Source organism: Pleurodeles waltl, chromosome 5 (genome assembly GCF_031143425.1).
Source record: "Pleurodeles waltl isolate 20211129_DDA chromosome 5, aPleWal1.hap1.20221129, whole genome shotgun sequence".
In the NCBI taxonomy this organism is placed as follows: domain Eukaryota; kingdom Metazoa; phylum Chordata; class Amphibia; order Caudata; family Salamandridae; genus Pleurodeles; species Pleurodeles waltl.
Window position 1 is genome coordinate 157,315,665 of NC_090444.1, and position 19,740 is coordinate 157,335,404.

At 44.1% G+C, this 19,740-nt stretch overlaps 1 protein-coding gene across 2 annotated transcripts in view; it reads left to right on the forward strand.

Annotated features, from left to right (window-relative positions):
- TLR5 (toll like receptor 5) overlaps positions 1–8,151 on the forward strand; it is a 196,626-nt gene extending 188,475 nt beyond the window's left edge. For both annotated transcript variants that reach the window (XM_069233840.1, XM_069233839.1), the window contains one exon: positions 5,426–8,151. In XM_069233840.1, the coding sequence (XP_069089941.1) occupies positions 5,426–8,045 (2,620 nt within the window). In that variant the 3' untranslated portion in view covers positions 8,046–8,151. The remainder of the gene's footprint in view (positions 1–5,425) is intronic.
- The last annotated feature ends 11,589 nt before the right edge of the window (positions 8,152–19,740 follow it).

The window sequence follows — 19,740 nt, forward strand, 5'->3', positions numbered from 1 at the left end:
GGCTGAGAACCCTAAGACAATCTAATCCACCCTGGCAACATGAACGCTGAGGTTGACATTTGTGAGATAGATGTCATCCACATAGGTAACAGCCCAGGATAAGTATCATGCAATATTGATGCTACACGAGCTGAAAACAATCCTGGGCTGTTCTTATAGCCCTGGGGCAAACGGCAAAAATGTTTTTGTGAGCCGAATAAGAATGCACTCAAGTTCCGCCTTTCAAGCGCTAAGTTTTGACAGAAATAAACATTGGAAATATCTAAGCTTGTTTTGTATTTCTTTCGCTCTATGTTGTTAATTAGTGTGGTGCTGTGTGCATTTTGTATTGCATATGTGCGTGTGTAGTTGTTTAAGTGTCTGTAATCTAAGACTGTTCTATATGAATGGTCTGGTTTTGCAATGGGGAATAATGGGTTATTCATTGCAGAGACCCAGGGCTCTACTAACCCCTGGGACTCAAGTTGAGTGAGGGTCTCCCTAACAGGGGCGTTAGCCTCATGTTTTAGTGGATATTGGGGCTGAGACTGAGGTATGAATCTAATAGGTGTTACGTGATGGGGGAATCTTTATCCCACTCTATATGGTTGCCATATAGCGCTGGTGGTTGCGCTAAAGCCCATTTGACAGCATAAGCTTTCTTTACTGTGTCTGGAAAAAGATCTGAGAAAGAAGGCAGAATTACATCTTCCCCATGTGGGAGCTTGCAGACAAATTCAAGTGGCCAATATTTGTTTGCCAATAGGATATCACAAAATATTTCTTCTATAGTACGCTCTATGTCTCCCTTAATATGAATGGTTAGTTCATACATCCTGTCTAGTGGGGAGACCAGCCTGTCCACTGTTTGAGCTACAATGAAGTTGTTAGTTACTGTCACAGCCAGATGATCTATCAGCCTCTGGTGACATATTGTGACTCCTGCCGCGCTGTCCAGCAGGGTCACTGTCCACGTCTTATTCTTCAGCCATGTTCTAAAGGTTGCTGGCATGTTTTATCAAAATTGCTGCCACCTTTTCCTTTTTGAAGTGTGGCTTTGTTGTAGGGATTTATCCTCTTTCTTGTCCGAGGATAGCTGTAAGCCTTTCTTCTGTTTCACGTAGTCAGTGCACTGCTCTGACCGGCCCACTCTCTCACTGCATCTATCCAGTGTGTCCTGAAAGGAACGAGAGGGACGTGTATCAGTATATCTGTTAGGATTCCTTAAAGTTTCTCTATTTCTGAGATTATATCCCGTTTCGGAGTTCTGCAGATGCAGAGAGTCTGCTCTCTGACTCCGTCTATCTTTATTTCGTTTTAGTTTATCCCAGCATTTTTTAGAACCCTCTTGTGCTTGTTTAGTACTGTCCATAGGGGTGGTACTCTGAATAGCAGGCTTTTTTGGCTTGACTCCCAAAATATCCTGTTCTATACTAGTATAGGTAACGGAAATAATTTTCAGTAGTTGGTGCTCCTGTTCCAGCTGTGGAATCTTCCGGAGCTGCTGGCGTATAGCCAATGCTATCGCTTCCCCTTTAATGTTACTAAGTTTTATTGGGGAGACTGTGTCGAAGTTACGCATCAGTTTCATCCCCCAAACCAGGGCTGGAGCAGCCCGTGCTCATTTTGAATTTGTTTCAACACTTACGGTAAGTTGGCAAGTGTTGGGGTACCATGCGTGGTAGTGTCAATTGCAGCGAAGACTGTACCCCATGTGGTGCAGTCGTCCACTGAGGGAACCATTCCGAATGGCAAGCATATTGTGAGAATCTTAGATTTATCGTGGGGTCCTGTTTGGGGAAACACAGCTTCCAGCTGGTTCGTTTTTGAGCTATCCAGAACACAATCTTTTCACGATCTGTGGGCACCTCGCCCATGATAGAATATACTGTTTGTGGGTTAATCCCTGTAACAGGCAATTGGTGTCCAGCTGGTGCTGCCCGCGTTGGGGTAGTGTTCAATGTTCGCATTATGAACTGTAGAAGTCATCTATATAGTGTCAGTAGCTCATTGGAAAGGTTTCGCAGATCAGCTGCCTGCATGTTTTGTACACCAGGATGTGGTGTGTACATGGTGAACATGGGCCACGTTGGTCCGTCATTACCTAAGAGACCTAATCTCACGGGTTGTATTACATGTGGTACAGCTCCATTGAACCAGTTTTGATGTTCTTGATAAGAAAGTGGTATTTCAAGATACTGGTAAGCTTGATACCATTGTGGTACGTTCACTATTTCATAAGTGTGAAATGAAAATGTTGTGTTGTCTTCCTAAGGAAAGGTAGCCCAGGAATAGAATGTTTCTGTTTGGTAAGCATCATTAGCGTCCACTATAAATGTGACACCCCACCCTCATCTCTTAAGCCATGGGCTATTAGATGTAGTGTTAATGCATGTCTGGCATTTTCTGTCTATGGGGTTAGCCATGTTGAATAATGGGTAAAGAGAAGGAATACCAACTGGGGAGTAATTCTTTTTAATGGTTCAAGTTTGAACAACCTACAGTCTAGGTAGGTGCTCCCTATTCAGCTGATGAGGATCATCCCTAAGACCACAACATCTCCGTATAATGGTACTTAGGGTGCCTGTGGGTGTGAGACAGAGATACTCAGGATATCCGTAAATTAGTGCCAAAGCACCATTGTTGGGTGCCATGTTGTAGTTGGACTCTCACTCCTAGTGAGACTGCTGGTTTTTGGGGTGACAGCACTTTTGTTTGTAGGCGAGTCCTTTCTACAACAAGTTGCAACTATCAGCCCAACCCTCCCAGCTCACAAGCAGTACCTCACCAAAAACCTAAACAGTAAAAGATGATTTCTGGTAGCCTTACGCATGGACTCTAGATGTGACTTCTCAAGGGTTGGGGTGGAAAGGAAGCTACCTGTTTCTCTCAATTGCAATAAGTCTCAGTCACACACAGGCAATGAAGGGGATGCAGGAAAGTCTTCAATATATTTATTGAAAAGACTGCAATCTACGATAAAATGCATGAGCTGCAATGATTTGAACAAAGAGCAGTAATAAAAGCAATATTGTGAAAATGAGAGGTGGGAATAAAAATAACACCATCTTACAATAAACATGAAATATGTATTTTGTAGCAAAGAGAGCCTAATCTCCACCCTAACGAGAGCAAGGTGTGATTAACCCTAATCTGCCAGTACCATGTCCATGAGAACCCTTGTTACCTTGGAATGAGGTCCCTAGGTCAGACTCTGTGGTGACACAAAGACTGAATTCTGCAGCAAGGTGGCAAGCAGCATAGATGGCATCTGGAAGGAACCCCTGGTAATGCCCTTGCCCGTGTGAGGTGTATTTACACAGATGATATCCTTGACGCAGGTATGTACCTAAACAACTGATAATATGGCAGACTTGTGTCGGAAATTGCATAAACAATCCCTGACAAGTGTGCATGATGTTCCTGTCACGCGTCAGTGGGAAAGGGACATGATGACAATACCTATGTGTATCACTGATAGTGACTCCGATAATGACGCCTTCTCAGAATGCCACTGATAATGAAAATCAAAACATTTCTAATAAGATGTAAGCAAGAGCAGAGAGCTAAAAGAAATAATAAAATAAATGGAATAAAACAGAGCGTGCTCGGTGGGTAAACGGTCACTGGGTGACGAGGGCAACAGGCCCGTAAGCAAAAGGCTAAGATAACTCCCGTGCCCAAGGGGAAACTAAAATGGATTCACCACAGGAGAGCAAGCGGAGGGGCATGCTGGCTATGGTGATATGGTCTTACATTTCCATATCAAAGGTAAAAGTGAAGGCCCTTAGATGGGCTTGGTGGAGCTTAAGAGTGTTTTTAGCATGGTTGGACAAATTGCAGTACCATAGATTACAGGTTGAAATTACACATATGAGGGTTACTCTGCCTGCAGCATTGCTAACATAGGGGCAAGCACATCTTCCGAACAAGTTTAAAATGTTAAATATAAATATTTTTGAACTGCACAACTCATAATATACACCTTCGTAGACAGACGTGATGTCACATAGCCAATCAGCGAAATAGGAGTCCGTCCCATATTTTGAGCTGCATACAATAAAAGAACTTATGAATATTGGATCTGTGGCATATCTAATTGTCTTACACTTGATCAAGTCGTTTTAAGACCTGCATGTTCTTGCTAATACTTTATGGCAGTCCAGTAGGACCTGGATGTCATTGGCTTGCGTATGGCTTTGGAGGCCATGGGTGACCAGCGAAGTGCTCAGCCATATGTGGCTGGTGCCTATGGAAATGTGCAGGTGGGTATACACGCTTGCATTTTATATTCTGTTCTCTTCACTCATGCCTTCTTAATCAACTGTAAGGAAGTCTCTAAAATGTTTTGAATGATTCGGCCTTAGTGACTTGATCAGCCTTGTAGGGACTGCTAATCAGTCGGAAATGTTCAAGGCAGTAACAATTGTGAATGAAGGAGCACAGCTTTTCATAAATAATTGTAATAGAGAAGTGGTGTCTTGGTAACTGGTGAAAGCCTGAATTCTAGTCATCATAATTTTTGTCCTGAATGTTTAGCTAAAAATTGTGTAGTACTAATTGCAAGCTTCATCACCATCAAAGCCCTGATTATAAGCGGGCTGTACAGGGTTGAGGTGTTTACCGTACCTGGAAAATACAGTACTGATGGGTGCAGTAAATCAATCCAACTCCCATCTCCGTTACTTGAGGAATTTGGGGCCCGATGTATCAAAGGGTTTTACCCATTCTGTGTCTATGGGAAAATGCTTTAGTACATATGGCCCTTGGTGCTTTCAGTACCCAATTCCGCATATATTGGAATATATTGCATATTGGTCACTTAGGAAATTCCAGTAGATGTGCCTGCTGAATTTTCTAAGGGGAAATTGTGGCGTTCAGTAATTACCTCTGTCTTTGAATTCTGCATGAAGCTGACGCAGAGTGGGCAATTGCCCAGTACCACCATCTTCCAAGCCCCCCTCCAAAGATGGTGAACTTTCTCTCCTTTTGACCTCAGTCTCTATGTTCTTAAAGTCATCTTGAGAAATTTTGGGCATATTTAACTGTGTTTTTTGTGATTCTGAAATGTTAACATAATTCACTATTGTTTGGCATCATGCAGACTTAAAATAGCAGGAGATAGGTAATAAAATTCGAAATGGTTCTGAAATGGGTCCCCGAAAATAAGTCTTGCCTCAGACACCCAAAATCTTTAAGATGACACTGCCGATAACTGCGCATTTTGAGTTGTGCAGGGATTGCAGTTGGGTGGCCCACTTGTCATCAGGGCCCAGATGTGCCTTTACTATAGAATAGCCATACTCATTGTTGCTGTAACTTAGGTATGCTGTGTCTTTCTTATAGAATAACCATACTGACTGTTGCTGTAACTTAGAAGTTGGAATGTGTTGTTTGAACAGATATGTCATGATTTGAAAAATGTTCTGTTTTCTCTTTCCTGCAGGAATGCAATGTCACGTCCATTTACTGTGGTATTAGGAGTGGCACTCCTAGTGAATTCCACCCAGGAGTACTCTTCATGTACAACCACGAATAGAATTGCCTGGTTTCAGTTTTGTAACCTCACCCACGTTCCACCTGTGCCCGAAGATACATTAAAATTCCTCCTGAGTTTCAACTATATTTTGGAAGTCAACGCTACATCCTTCCCGCTGTTGGAAAAACTTATTGCTCTAGAGCTTGGCACACAACATACCAGTCGATTAACAGTGAGAAAAGATGCCTTCAAAAATCTACCAAACCTTCATATGTTAGACCTGGGAGACAACAAAATGTTGCTGCTGGATCCTGATGCATTCACAGGCTTATTCAAGTTAACAGACCTCTTGTTGTACCATAACAACCTCGATGGGTCAGTTCTGGAAAATGACTATTTTCGAGATCTTGTGTCCTTGGAACTTGTTGATCTCAGTGGAAACAGCATAACACACCTAAAACCTAACCCGCTGTTTTACTATCTACATAACTTTAGCATTTTGAGCCTAAAGTTGAACAGGGTAGGCACTGTTTGTGAAGGAGACCTTCACAGTTTCCAGAGAAAAACATTTGAATTCCTAGATCTTTCGGATAACTATATGTATCAATCAGTCAACATGGACTGGGACAAATGTGGTAATCCATTCAGAAATATTAAGTTTGAGAGACTGGTCCTCTCTAGTAATGGGTTTAGTGTCAACAAGATGCATCATTTTTGTAAAGCCATCAAGGGAACTTCATTTAAATACCTGAAAATGGCTCACCATACAATGGGTGCAGGGTTTGGCTACCAAAACCTCAAAGACCCTGGCAACGAGACCTTTGTAGGCCTAGCAGAAAGTGATTTAAAGTTTCTAGATATATCAAATGGATTTATTTTCTCACTCAATCCATATGTCTTTGCAAATCTCACTCAATTGGAAACGTTGATGGTAACATATAATAAAGTGAATGTAATACAAAGAAATGCATTCTATGGCCTGAATTCTCTTCATACCCTTAACCTGACGGAAAACCTCCTGGGTGAAATCTATGATTTTACATTCAATGGACTTCCTAATGTTGCAAACATTGAGTTGGAGAAAAACCACATTGGGATTATCCAGGAGGGTGCTTTCAAACACCTAAAAAAATTAAATAATTTAAACCTCAGAGACAATGCATTGAAAACTATCGCTTTATGGGCCAAGATGCCCTTTATTGAATACATATTGTTAGGAGAAAACAGAGTGACTGAGTTACATGTAAAGGTAATTAATTCCTCTTTTATAGATCTATCTGGAAACAGACTGAAAGATCTAGGGATTCTATACGGTCTTCTTTCTTCAAATACTACCTTTATCAAGTACATTATTATGAAACACAATTATTTGTCTCACTGTCACAAAGAGGTTCCAATGCAAAACAATCAGTTGGAGTACCTTGACCTTAGTTCCAATGCGCTAGAGATTATTTGGAGTTCAGGAGAGTGCCTGGATGTTTTTACAGCCCTGTCCATGCTTCAAGTTCTTCACTTAGACAACAATTATCTTAGGTTCCTACCTAAAGATATATTTTTTGGTATAACATCATTAACAAGACTCAACCTCTCCTCCAACAGCCTCACTTATCTTCCTCATAATATTTTTCCTGATGGTCTTGGGATCCTTGATTTGTCCAAGAATCAACTTGTATCTCCAGATCCAGATCTTTTTACCTCCTTGAGTCAATTAGATATAACAAATAACCGGTTTGTCTGTGACTGCTCGCTTAGCAGACTAATTGTGTGGTTGAATCACACCAATGTAACAATGACTGGATCCAGAAATGATATTTTATGTGTTTTCCCAAGTACGATGATAGAGGTTCCACTTCATATGATCATAACAGATGACTGTGACCAGGAAAACCTGGAAGACCTGATGTTTTCACTGTTTGTCTTCACGTCAGTGACTCTGATGGTTTTTATGATATCTGTGATTATTTACACACACCTTCGTGGATACACCTTTCGATTGTACAGAAGCATAGTCAGCATTATAATGAATGACCAGCGGCAAGAGGTGGACGATGGCAGTGCCTGCAGGTATGATGCCTATTTGTGCTACAGCAGTAAAGACTTTGAGTGGGTTCAGAACGCTTTGCTGAAAAACCTAGATTCACAATATTGTGAGAAAAACAGATTTAATGTGTGCTTTGAGGAAAGAGACTTCATTCCAGGGGAAGACCACATCATCAATATCCGTGATGCCATTTGGAACAGCAGGAAAACAATCTGCATTGTGACAAAGCACTTTCTCCGGGATGGCTGGTGCGTGGAAGCCTTTAACTTTGCCCAGAGTAGATACTACACTGAACTAAAGGATGTTCTCATTGTTGTAGTTGCCGGGGCCCTGTCACAGTACCAGCTGGTGAAATTTGGACCTATTCGTTCATTTGTTCAGAGGCAACAGTATTTGAGGTGGCCAGAAGACCTCCAAGACATTGACTGGTTTTTTAATAGACTTTCAAAAAAAATTCTTAAAGGACAGTTAGTGGAGAAGAAGATAAAAAGTATGTCAAAAGAAACAAATACATTAGAACTGCAGAGCATAGCCACAGTATCTTAACAAAAGATACCCATTTCCCTGTCCATGCCAACGTTTTATTCTGCTTAATGCACACATTGAATGGTACGCAGCACGTCAGTGAGGATTAAATTATTTCTACAATGAATTGTGGGAGAAATGTATGCAATAATTTCATGGAAGACATTGCCTGTCTGCTTTCTGCATAGTTGTGTAAGCTGTGAACCCATACAAAGAATAGCAATAGGAACTCATTGTTTCTGTTCTCCAATACCAACATTCGCTGTGAAATTCTGAATGTGTCAGAGGAGTGGTTGCTACTTATTCCAACACTGTGAGGTTTGAAATTTATTGTGCATGATAAATAATGCTTTCTAAGTTTTAGGGAATAACATGCAGATTTAGGTACCTAGCACAGGAATGCATGTTATGGTAAACACTGTACTGTTTTCCCATCTTAAATTCTGTCAGAATTGGCCTGCCAAAAATATAATGAAGAGTGAGGTAGTTAACACACCTAGTAATTATCAGGGGTGGTTTACATACCACCCAACTCAGAATTCTGACTCCCTATGCATACTAGGGTTGCCTAGAGGTTGAAAAACACTGAGCAACTGATAATCAGGACCTACGTTTACTATTCCATATAGAACACTATCAGCTTTTTCTTCATAAAACATTTCTCACCTAGGAGTTTATGCCTACTGTGAACTGATTTTGTCATAAAAACACTTAGGCCCAGATTTACAAAAACGTGGTGCATCGCTGCAACATAATTTGCAGTGCCGCACTGCGCCACTCTTGAAACGCAGGGATGCACTGTAATTACAAAAATATGGTGCACCCCTGTGTTTCCCCCTGCGCCAGTGCTGAATTTAGCTGCCAATGCAGGCATCTTTGCACCATAGTGCAAGGGTGTCTGCGTTGAGGTGTATGATTGTTTATGTGCAGGAAGGTGTCTTTTCCTGCACATAAACAATCTACAACGGCGATTAGGCATTCCTATGTGTGCTGCAAGATGCAGCTCACATAGAAGTAACAAATCATCATTTTTGAATGATTGTTTATGTGCAGGAAGTGACACCTTCCTGCACATAAACAATCAGAAAAAAAAAAAATGAAGAGGAATAAAAGTATTTCTCCTCGTTGCACCATGCTAACGCCTCCCCTAGGGTGGCGTTAGTTTGTCACGCTGCTACAGATTTACAATATCTCGTAAATCTGGGGCAGCATCAAAAGCAGCGGGTTTTGCGGTGGAACAACCAAAGCAACACTCATTGCACACCTCATCTGCCACAGAAAACTACGTTGGAGGGGCCCTTATTTACAAGGAGGCGTTAAGCCACAAAAAGTGGCTTAACGCCTCTTTGTAAATATGGTACAGTGAATAGGGCCACAGGAGCGTCACTGAAAGTGACGCTCCAGTGGCGCTAGGGCCTTGTAAATCTTGCCCTTAGAGAGGTTTGGTTTTACTGTTTGTTCATTTAGGATGTTACTAATAAGAGCCAACTAAAATATGCATCCAGTCACCTTGGGGCCTAATCACAAAGGTAAAATCAGTGTGAAATTAAATGAAAAAAGGAAAAAATGTTCATTTACACAGGTGGGGTTTTGTCCCCCCTTTGTAGACTTCTCCAATTTGAAAAAATCAGATCTCATTGGAACAGTCACATGACATTTCAAAAAGTACAGAAAAAAATAAGTGCCATGGGGCATCTTGCAGCAACTCGTAGCTCCAGATGGTGCTACCAAGAGCCAGTGCTAGCTACCTAATAAATAACACACTCCGACAAAAGTTACAATTTTGACTAATGCACCACTCACAATAAATGTACCCACTGGGTATTTCATATTTTACTCCAAGTTGCTGATGTACTCTTCTAAAAAGAGGGACAGACATCGTTACCATATACCATACTATAGCCATGTGGTGGAATGTCAAAAATAGGTGCAAGTTTTACGAGCTAAGTGCTGGTACTGAGCACCCCCAATTACCGGCACAAGTTAAGCATTGACTCCTTGGAAACTGTGCCTGGCAACTTCCCAGGCATATTTCTGGAAATGTCTATAAATCCCAAAAAGTAGTACAATTACACCTGCACATAGATATACATCTGCGGGTGTAGATTGACTAGGTTTTTGTGAATCGTCATCTATGTTTATTATGAATTTTTGCATATTCTTACATCTCCAGCTGCTTCATAACTCCTAATTCAGGGAATATTGGTATGCCCTAAGCTATATGTTGATAAAGGGCTTCTAGTGACATGATAATCAACCAAAAATCCAAAACGAAGAGTATTTTTCCAAATGTCTATGTGAGCCGAATATATATATATATATACACATATATAAAGTGTTGTGGTGATTCTTGTGGTGCATGGAAAGTTTCAGGGTGATCCGTCAAGCGGGGCCAAGAAAAAGGGGGCTCAAAAAACGTTTAATTTCCCATGTTAATTCCCACAGGATTCTTTGGACAGAACTACAGGCCGAACCACTGGACGGAATTACACCGAATTTGGCAGAAAACTAGCTGTCAGTACGCAGATTATGCTTTAGTTTATTTTATGGGAATCTGTTCAGTAGTTTTTGAGATATTAAAGTAAAAATAAGTTTGTATATCGTTGGCCGTAAATAATTTGCAAATTTGACACAAATACACATGCGCAAAGAAGCACTGTAATTGGCTGACCGCAACCTGACTTCAAAGTTGAAGCCGCCATTTTATTTTTATGGGACACAGTGCGCAGCGGGGTTTGGATGCCAGGCCTGGCCTTGCAGCCAGGCCTTGCAGCCAAGCTCTTATAACCACCCAACACAGTGCCACGCATGGCCTTTGGCCATGCACAGCGCAGGTTGGCCACAGGGCCTGTCTCTGTCAGTGGATGTGTGAGTCGGTGCACGTGTCTGAGTGGGTCTGAAGTGGGTGTATGGGTCTGAGTAGGTGGATTAGTGTCTGAGTGGGTGTGTGAGTGGGCGCCTGAGCCTCTGAGTGCATGTATGAGTGAATGAATTAGTGTATGAATGAGTGTGTTTTTAGTTTCAAATGTTTCCATAACTGCGAATATTTTGCAAATAATTAGCAGAAATTTGCGAATTTTCATGAATATCACTCATTGTGAGGCAAAATTATATTAAACCTGTAACTTGCCCCTAAAACACACCTGTATGACAATCCTGGGGTCAGGGTACCTTCACCCTGACCCCTTTTGCCACTTTCAATTTGAATTTTCATCCCCGGGGACCGTATCCCGTGAAATAAAATGGTGGTCGCAACTTTCTAATCAGGTTGCGTTCGGCCAGTTGCAAAGCCTCTTTTTGCACGCATATTCGCAAATTTCACAAAATATTCACATATAATCAAAAAAGGGGGGACAGGGAGATTACATGGTCCAGTGTACACTCTTCCTAACAGTTATATTGAACAAATAATAAAGTACACTGTTCCAAAAGAAAGGCACACATCTCATAGGCACTTATAAATATAGAAGCCAAAGCCCTATAACATCCGTTCGATGTCATGCCTCATCATTGGGTTTGCTACACACACAAACCAAAGGCAGGCTTTTTGGCAGCGCACGCTTACTGCTGGGGCGTACAGCACAATTGACCACAAACTCGACACACAGAAAAGGCAAACAAACCCACTGCAGTCCCACAGGTTGAAATTCCTTCATTTATTTAACAAATCACCATGTTTCATTTTACTCCACTTATGCGTTTCAACACTTAGGCCCTGATTTATAGCTTTTGACACTAAACTGTGCTAACGCAGTTTAGCGTCAAATAAGTATACCGCCGGCTAGCACCATCCCAAGACACCAGCCGGGTGTCATATTTATGGGATGACAGTAGCCGGCGGTAAGGCCCGGCTAGTGTCATAAAAAAGGACGCTAGTCGGGTGGGGGAGGCCTGGGGGAACAGGAGGTTTAGCGTCAAAGGATGACACCAGTATGGGCAGAGGCATAAATAATGCCTCTAACCAGACTAGAGTAATTTTCTGACGTTAAAGCCCCATGGACACGACTCCTGTCTAAGTTAAGAGAGGAGTCATGCCCACTACCCCATGGCTATTGGGCCCAGTGTTATGTAGGGGGGCCCAACTTAGGCCCCCCTATGGCACTACAGGAATAAACATTTTTTACTTACCTATACTTACCTACGATGGGGTCCCAATCCTCCGCTGTCCCGCTGGTGTGAGTGGGGGTGTCCCTCTGGTTAGGGAACGGCACCTGTGAGCTCTTTCCATGGTCTTTGACCATGGAAAAAGACTCACAGGTCCCATAACGCCTGCCCTGACCCAGGCGTTAAATAATGGCGCTAAGCAAGCTTAGCAATATTATTTAGGCCCGCCTCCCTCCCGTGCACCATTTGTGCACGGGAAGATACATAAGGCACCTGGGCCTTGGAGTACTTTTTTACCCAGGAACACCTACCTTGCACCTCATTGACACAAGGTAGTTTTCCGCAAGAAAAAATGACTTTAACTCCAATGTTTTGACGCTAGACGGGTGTAGCGTCAAAATGTAAATATGGAGTTAAGTTTGCGCTGAAATAGAGTAAAAAACATTACGATATTTCAGTGCAAACAGAGTATAAATATACCCCTAAGTCTTCCTCAGAGTGGATCGTTTTGAAAACAAGGATCTGTCATTTCAGTCCTTATATACTGATAAGGGGTTTTCTGAGAGCTGTAGTGCATTATCCAACACCAAAAGTGATTGGGACGTACAAAACTCAATTCAACATCTTTGGTTTACTTCATGCTGGCCAGTTCATAATTTTCCACTTCTCCAGTTACAATGTCCTCTCCACTCACCAGTCACATTTTTCACTGATTTTTATGTGCGCACTCCAATTCTCTGCAACCCCACAGCTAATTTGTTACTTTCTCCATGGTTAACAACTCACAACTTCTGGGCTCCGTATTCTGAATGTTGATTCAGTAACAGAGCCAAAACGGCACATATAATGCAACAAGACTAGCTCTTTGCTCAGTCAGATGAAGCTGGCCTTTCTTCTACAGTGCTCTTCAACATGCTTTTAAGGAGTTCAGACCTCTACAGGCTCTGAAACATACATGCATGCGCTGATATGTGTCCAACTCGAATGCCGTGATCTTCACTCGCTCTTAGTACCGGGCACACTAAGGTTGAAATGCATTCATTTATTGTAACAAATCATCAGAAAACAAGTTTAAGCACTTGGGGCCTCATTACGACTTTGACAGTCTTTTCGGAAGACCCCCGCGGTGGCGGCCGCCAAAAGACCACCATGTTGGCGGTCATCCGACTGCCGTATTAAGAGTCACATAGTGAAGACCGCCAAAAGTCAGCCAAAAATCTTAGACCCCCAGGACACTGAAGGGCGGGAAAGAGGCAGTTCCACCACCAGCCCGATAAAAATCCACCCACCAGATTACGAGCCGCAAATCAACACAGTGGTTCTTACATGGCAGTAAACTATTGGTGGTGCGAACCGCTGCGGTCAAAACTCAACATCAGGCGGAACAGAACACCACATTGGATAGTTTGAATATCCCATACCTGGCACAGATCCACACATCCCACACACCTACACACTGCACTGTATAACACACCCCACACAACCCACAATCCTTTGCTACTAAAACATCAGTTTGAGACACTGACAGCAGGCAATTACCTAAAGAGAGCACCCTTACACTATAGGCACACACATACCACAGGCATCACACACCACAGACCAGCACAACTACCACATAACACACATAAAGAGCACACACATTTCACGACAACTGTCCATCCCACACAACGCACCACCTACACTTCATCACTCACCCAACATTGCACTCTTACACACACAACACCCCCCCCCCCACACACATTGTCATCACAACCACTAACATGTCCCCATAAAAGCACCCATGTTTCACTGATGAAGAGTTGAGGTCATGGTGGATGAAATTGTCAGGGTAGAGCAACAACTGTTTGGAGCACAAGTCCAGCAAACATCAATAGCCAGGAAAATGGAGTTGTGGCAAAGAATAATCTACAGGGTTCAACTCATTAGGCAACCATTCACGCACAAGGGAGGACATCAGGAAGAGGTGGAACGACCTCCAGGGAAGGTGCATTCCATGGCATCATGCCACCAGATCGAAGTGCACAAGACTGGCAGTGGCCCCTCACCTCCTCCCCCATGGTTCACACCATGGGAGGAGAAAGTCTTGGACATACTGCATTCTGAGGGCCTGACTGGAATACCTCAGGACTGGAGTCTGGTAAGTACCCACAACATCCATGTCACACAATTGTCTTGTCCTGCGTGCTTCCTCACCACCCAATACTCCCTAATTAACTGAATGTCCCACTACACCTACCTGCCAATCATCTAATGCCCCTCTCCTGCATGCCACCACACCAACACAGACCAACTGCCCACACACCCCTTGGCAAAGGCACGGATACCATAGGCAAACCATATCACTTCGACTCCCAGAATGCACTGACCCTTCAATGTGAAAACCTTTAATGTGCACTGCACATCACAGTTCATGCATGTATGACTATTGTACTAGCTACACTAACTAGAATGTACAGCTGAGGCCAAGGACATGGCAATGACAGTAATTCAACGGCACACCACAATGGCAAGCAAGGGTAAACACAGCTCAGTGACAAATCCAAATGGCCACTTATCCTTATCCCCAAGCCTGAAATGAACTAACCATAGGTTGGAAACTAAGATAGCAGACTCCATTCACATGCACAACATCCAGAGACAGGACTATAACCCTTGCATGCTCACATACTGTGTTGCCAATGGGACACCATTGTGCAATGTGCATCCATATTGTGTGACATCTAGCAAGCCTGACTATTCAGTAGGTAACAGAGCTAATCAGTCACATCAAGTATCAGACAGAAACAGAACCCATCTGCAGTGCTATATGTACCAAACCTGAATGACAGCACCTAACATGGAGTTTGAACTCATGTCACACATTTGTATGTACCACAAGGTATGCTGTGCAGCATCTGTCATTGTCATTGCAAGGAATCATGTAAAGCCACTGTATGCATCTGACAAAGAGGTAACCAAACACATTTTCTAAACTGAACTCTGTTTCTCACTCCATCCACCGGCAACCCTGCCAGTGCCACCATGGAGAGGATACCAGACACTGACAGTCCTCCTCAGGCTGAAGGCCCCATTGAGGACAACACACCTGGATGTCTGGACAGTGACAACCTACTTGGCCCATCTGGGACATCTGGTCAGTCAACGACTCCCTGCCTCACCCTGCCTACATCAACGCCCCCCCCCCCACCAACCCTGTGGCATCTACATCACAGCCAACCATACACCCCCAAACCTGTGTCCCAAGGACTGTTCAAACTATTGTGTGCCCCACAGTACAGGGACCTGAGTCTGACAGGGACCTGAGTCTGACCTTCACACCCCAGACAATCATGGTCCTGCTAACTTTGGGAGTGGGCACACCCTGACAGGGGCTCAGGCACCTGGGGACAGGGTGCGTGGGAGGGTTGCTGTGGACCAGAGGATGGGGCCCCCAAAGGACTCAACTGACCAGGAAACCATCTCCCAAGTTCCCAAGACAGGATCGGCCAGATTATCACCATGTTGGGGGAGACTCAAAGGCTACAGGGGGAATACCACCAGGAGGTCATGCAGCAGTGGCAGGCACACAGGGGTGCTGAGGGACATCAACACCACCCTATGTGGTTTCTCTACCCACCATCAGGCCCCTTCCACTAGTAATATTACATCTACACCATCTACGTCAGCGGCAGCTAGTGGAATGGAGGTCCTGCCAGGGGAACCACATGCTTCAGACACCCCTCCCTCTGTAGCAGAAGAACCACCCCCCACTGCCAGGAAGTAAACCTCTCCTGATTTGTCACCCTTGTGTGCCACTCAGACACCCTGTTGAATGTTCTCAGACAGAACTCCTTTTTCCCATGGTACAAGGACGCTGGACCTGTGTAACCAACAGTTGTAGCAGCTACAATGATGAATTAATCTACCATGTCACCACTCATCACATTTTTGTTATTCTGTTCACATTTCTTTTGACTGTTATAACTCTTATATGCACAATAAATCACATTTGGACATATATGTGTCTTTAATGATACAGACAACAAATGTAATGATTTTCAACTGTGGTCTGGTAATGGCCTCCTGATTCAAACTGGCAGTGTAATGGCCATCAGATGGGGCCTCCCTCAGCATGACATACATGATAACAGTAATGTAACTGGATAGATGTCACAGAGTGAACTTGAATTACAAAGCAGCACCAGGGCATAGTCCGCATACCGACCTGCAATGACAGCATTACAGAGAGTACCATCGGGATGGAAGGCATGGTGCCACGCAAAGCACAAACGCAGGTCATAGATGATGTGCCCATTGTAGAATACCTCCCAATAAGGGGCACCCAGATTGGACCTAAACATCACCAGTCACAGGGTCTTGACAACATCAGTATATTAGAGAAGTGAAAGTTTGAATCCGTTGCAATAACAAATTTCAGAACTGAACCACTATTACTGTACACCTTACATCCTATCTGTCTGCTTTCACAACTCACACATAGGCATTGGATCTCACTACACCCCCACTGATGAATCAAGTCAGGAGCTGTAATGTCAGCAATCCACTTCTGAATGTGCACAATCACGACTTGAAAAGGCCAACTCAACATACCTGTATGTCACTGGAAGTACTGATTGATGAACTCTGTCCTAGAGTCAGGTGCTCCTTCCTCTGTCTCTTCATCACTTGCCATATCAGCATCTCCAACCACTTGTCCAGCTGCCTCACCCTCATCAGCTATCAATGGTATCTGACGTCTCAGGGCTAGATTGTGTAGCATGCAGCAGGCAACAATGATTTGGCAAACCTTGTGGGGCGAGTAGAGGAGGGCACCTCCAGATAGGTCCAGGCACCTGAATCTTGCATTCAGGAGGCTGAAAGTCCATTTGATTGCACACCTTGTCCTCCGGTGGGCCTCATTGAAATGGAGTTCCCCTGGCGTGCAGAGTACCCCACTGGTGTCAACAGCCAAGGAAGGTTTGGATAGCCAGAGCTACCTGTGAACACAATGGTAGGACAATTGAAATAATTAGATCAGCGACTAGCCAGAATGTGATGACAGGTGTAAAAGAATTGAAACACTTAACAATGCATACTTATCAAGCAGCCAGGCCCTCTCTCTGTGTAGTCGTGCAATCATGTGTGAGACATTGCTGTTCCGCAATATGTAGGAGTGATGTACTGATCCAGGAAACTTGGCTGTGACTTGTGAGATGTACTAGTCTGCCAGACACACCACCTGCACATTGATAGAGTGGTAGTTCTTCCTGTTCCTATACACCTGTTTATTGGCACTGGGAGGGACCAGGACTACACGTGTGCCATTAATGGCCCCTACCACAGGAGGAATGTGTCCTATCTCATAAAAGTCTGCCTTCACAAAGGCCAAATCCTCTCTTTGGGGGAACTTGAAGTAGCTTTCCAGATGTTTCAACAAAGCACACAGTACATCCTTCAACTCCAGACTGAACATGGGCTGAGACATCTCTGCTGTTAAGGGAACAGTATTCTGAAATGAGCCAGTGGCCAGGTAGTGTAGCACTGACAATACTTGTACTATGGGAGGTATGCAATATGGACTGCGAATGGCTGGCATCAGATCTTGCTCCAACTGTCTACATAATCCATGATGATTTGACGATTCAGACTATATATCTGGATGACATGCCTGTCCTCCATGGTTGCCAGGTCTAATAGTGGATGGTATACTGGTGGCTGCCTCACTCTCCTCATTGCAGGATATCGATGTTGAGAGGAGAGAACGTAAAATGAGTGATGCAGTAGGCACACATCTGCAGCACATGGTATTCTACCTCACACCTAACATCTGTAGGGGATGCATATCACTGCTGACACATACGATACAGAGCAAGGATATGCAAATGTTACACCCTCATTGCTGCCCATTGGCTAAAATGTAAGTCGGATAGGAAATGTGTGACATATGCAATTGAACATGTGTGGGTGACTGAGCAGTCCTGCACTGATCACACATATATATCTGTAATCTACCTATATGTTTACCCATTGGCTATGCACCTCTGAGTAGCTTAACAGAGCTAACAGCATATATACAGCCTCAACGTGTAATTTTGTCAAGATTTTCACATTATGTTGCACAACCATGATGGCACTACATAGGTTTACACAGATATTTGGGCGAGGAAGTGTTTGACACACTTAATAAAGCACATTCATTGATTACATGTGCCCAAAATGGCAGGTGCCTGGCCTACTGTAGTGGACAGTTGGAAGTGACCTAAGTCAGCCAGCTGAAGTCGTCATGGCAGTAGGCAGTTGCTACCGACATGCAACTTGTCATTGGTTAACATTGCTGCCCTTAGCGGACTGGTCCAATGGCGATGACGGCCAGTGGTGACGGTCCTGTATGTGGTGTCATTGACTGCCTTTTTCTGCAGCCTTGCTCACTTGACTCCTGAAACTGTTGCTAGCAAGACCTCCACGATGTGAGATACTGTGTACTGCCTCTGGGAGCCATCATTCCACGTCCTGCAGGTGATAGGGCCCCGGCCTTCACACAGGAAGAGTTGCAGAAGCTGGTGGAGGAGGTCCTACCCCTGTATGGACAGCTATATGGGGCACCAGAGGAGCAGGTGAGTCCAGTGCCTCAGCCATGTGTGATAGGGCTTGCGTGTGATGTTGAATTTGGCATGTGTACTGGTGAGGGAGTAGATGAATGCAGATGGAATATAGTGAAGGCGTGTGAGCAGAGAGGATGGGTATGTGTGGGCACTTGCTGTGACAAATGTGTAGTGACCACTCCTGTTGGTATGGTGCATGTGTACATGACTTTCTCCTTTTGCCTGTGTCATCCATGCAGGTGAATGCCCATCAGAAGAAGGGGATCTGGCGTGCCAGCGCCAAGCAAGTGCTTAGGGATCCACAGCCGGCAGAGCACCCATTGTCGTAAGTGGTGGGAGGACCTGAGATGCTGGGCCTAGAAGACCGTGGAAACCCACCAGGGGATGTCCTCCCAACGAGGGAGGGGTGCCCGTCGGACCCTGACCCCCCCTAGTGGCCCACATTCTGGCGGTGGCCTACCTGAGGTGGATGGGTGTTTGGCGGCAGCACAGTAGCCACAAGGGGGTAAGTACTGACTGTATCCTGGTACTTGACTCTGTTTGTAAGGTGTTTGCTGTCTCACTGTAGCTTCTGTGACAATGGAGTAGGTGCTACATGTATGTAGACTAGTGGAAATCAGTAGTTCCCACCTTGCCTAAGTATTAGAAGTAGACATTGGCACATGTGTGACTCCATCCTGACCTTACAATGCTTGTGAGCTGGTGTATCACCCTACCCATTGAGAATAACATGGTCCATCCACCAGCATATGAGCGTTAATGGCTCTAAGGTGTCTGTTCACTCCCATCTGTGTTGACCACCTGTATTTGCTACTGGGTGACTCACTTTTGTGGGACAGGGACTATTAATAACTAGTACTGGTAAAGGTATGGACTCCATGTGAGAAAGACATCCCATGTACACCACAGATAAGGCCTGTATAGGACAGTACATATGGGATTGTAGTTGCATCCCCATTGGCTGTTCATCTTCATTCTCTGGGGTATGTAAATGTAGCAATGGAAGGACATACTCATTTGGTTGTATGAAA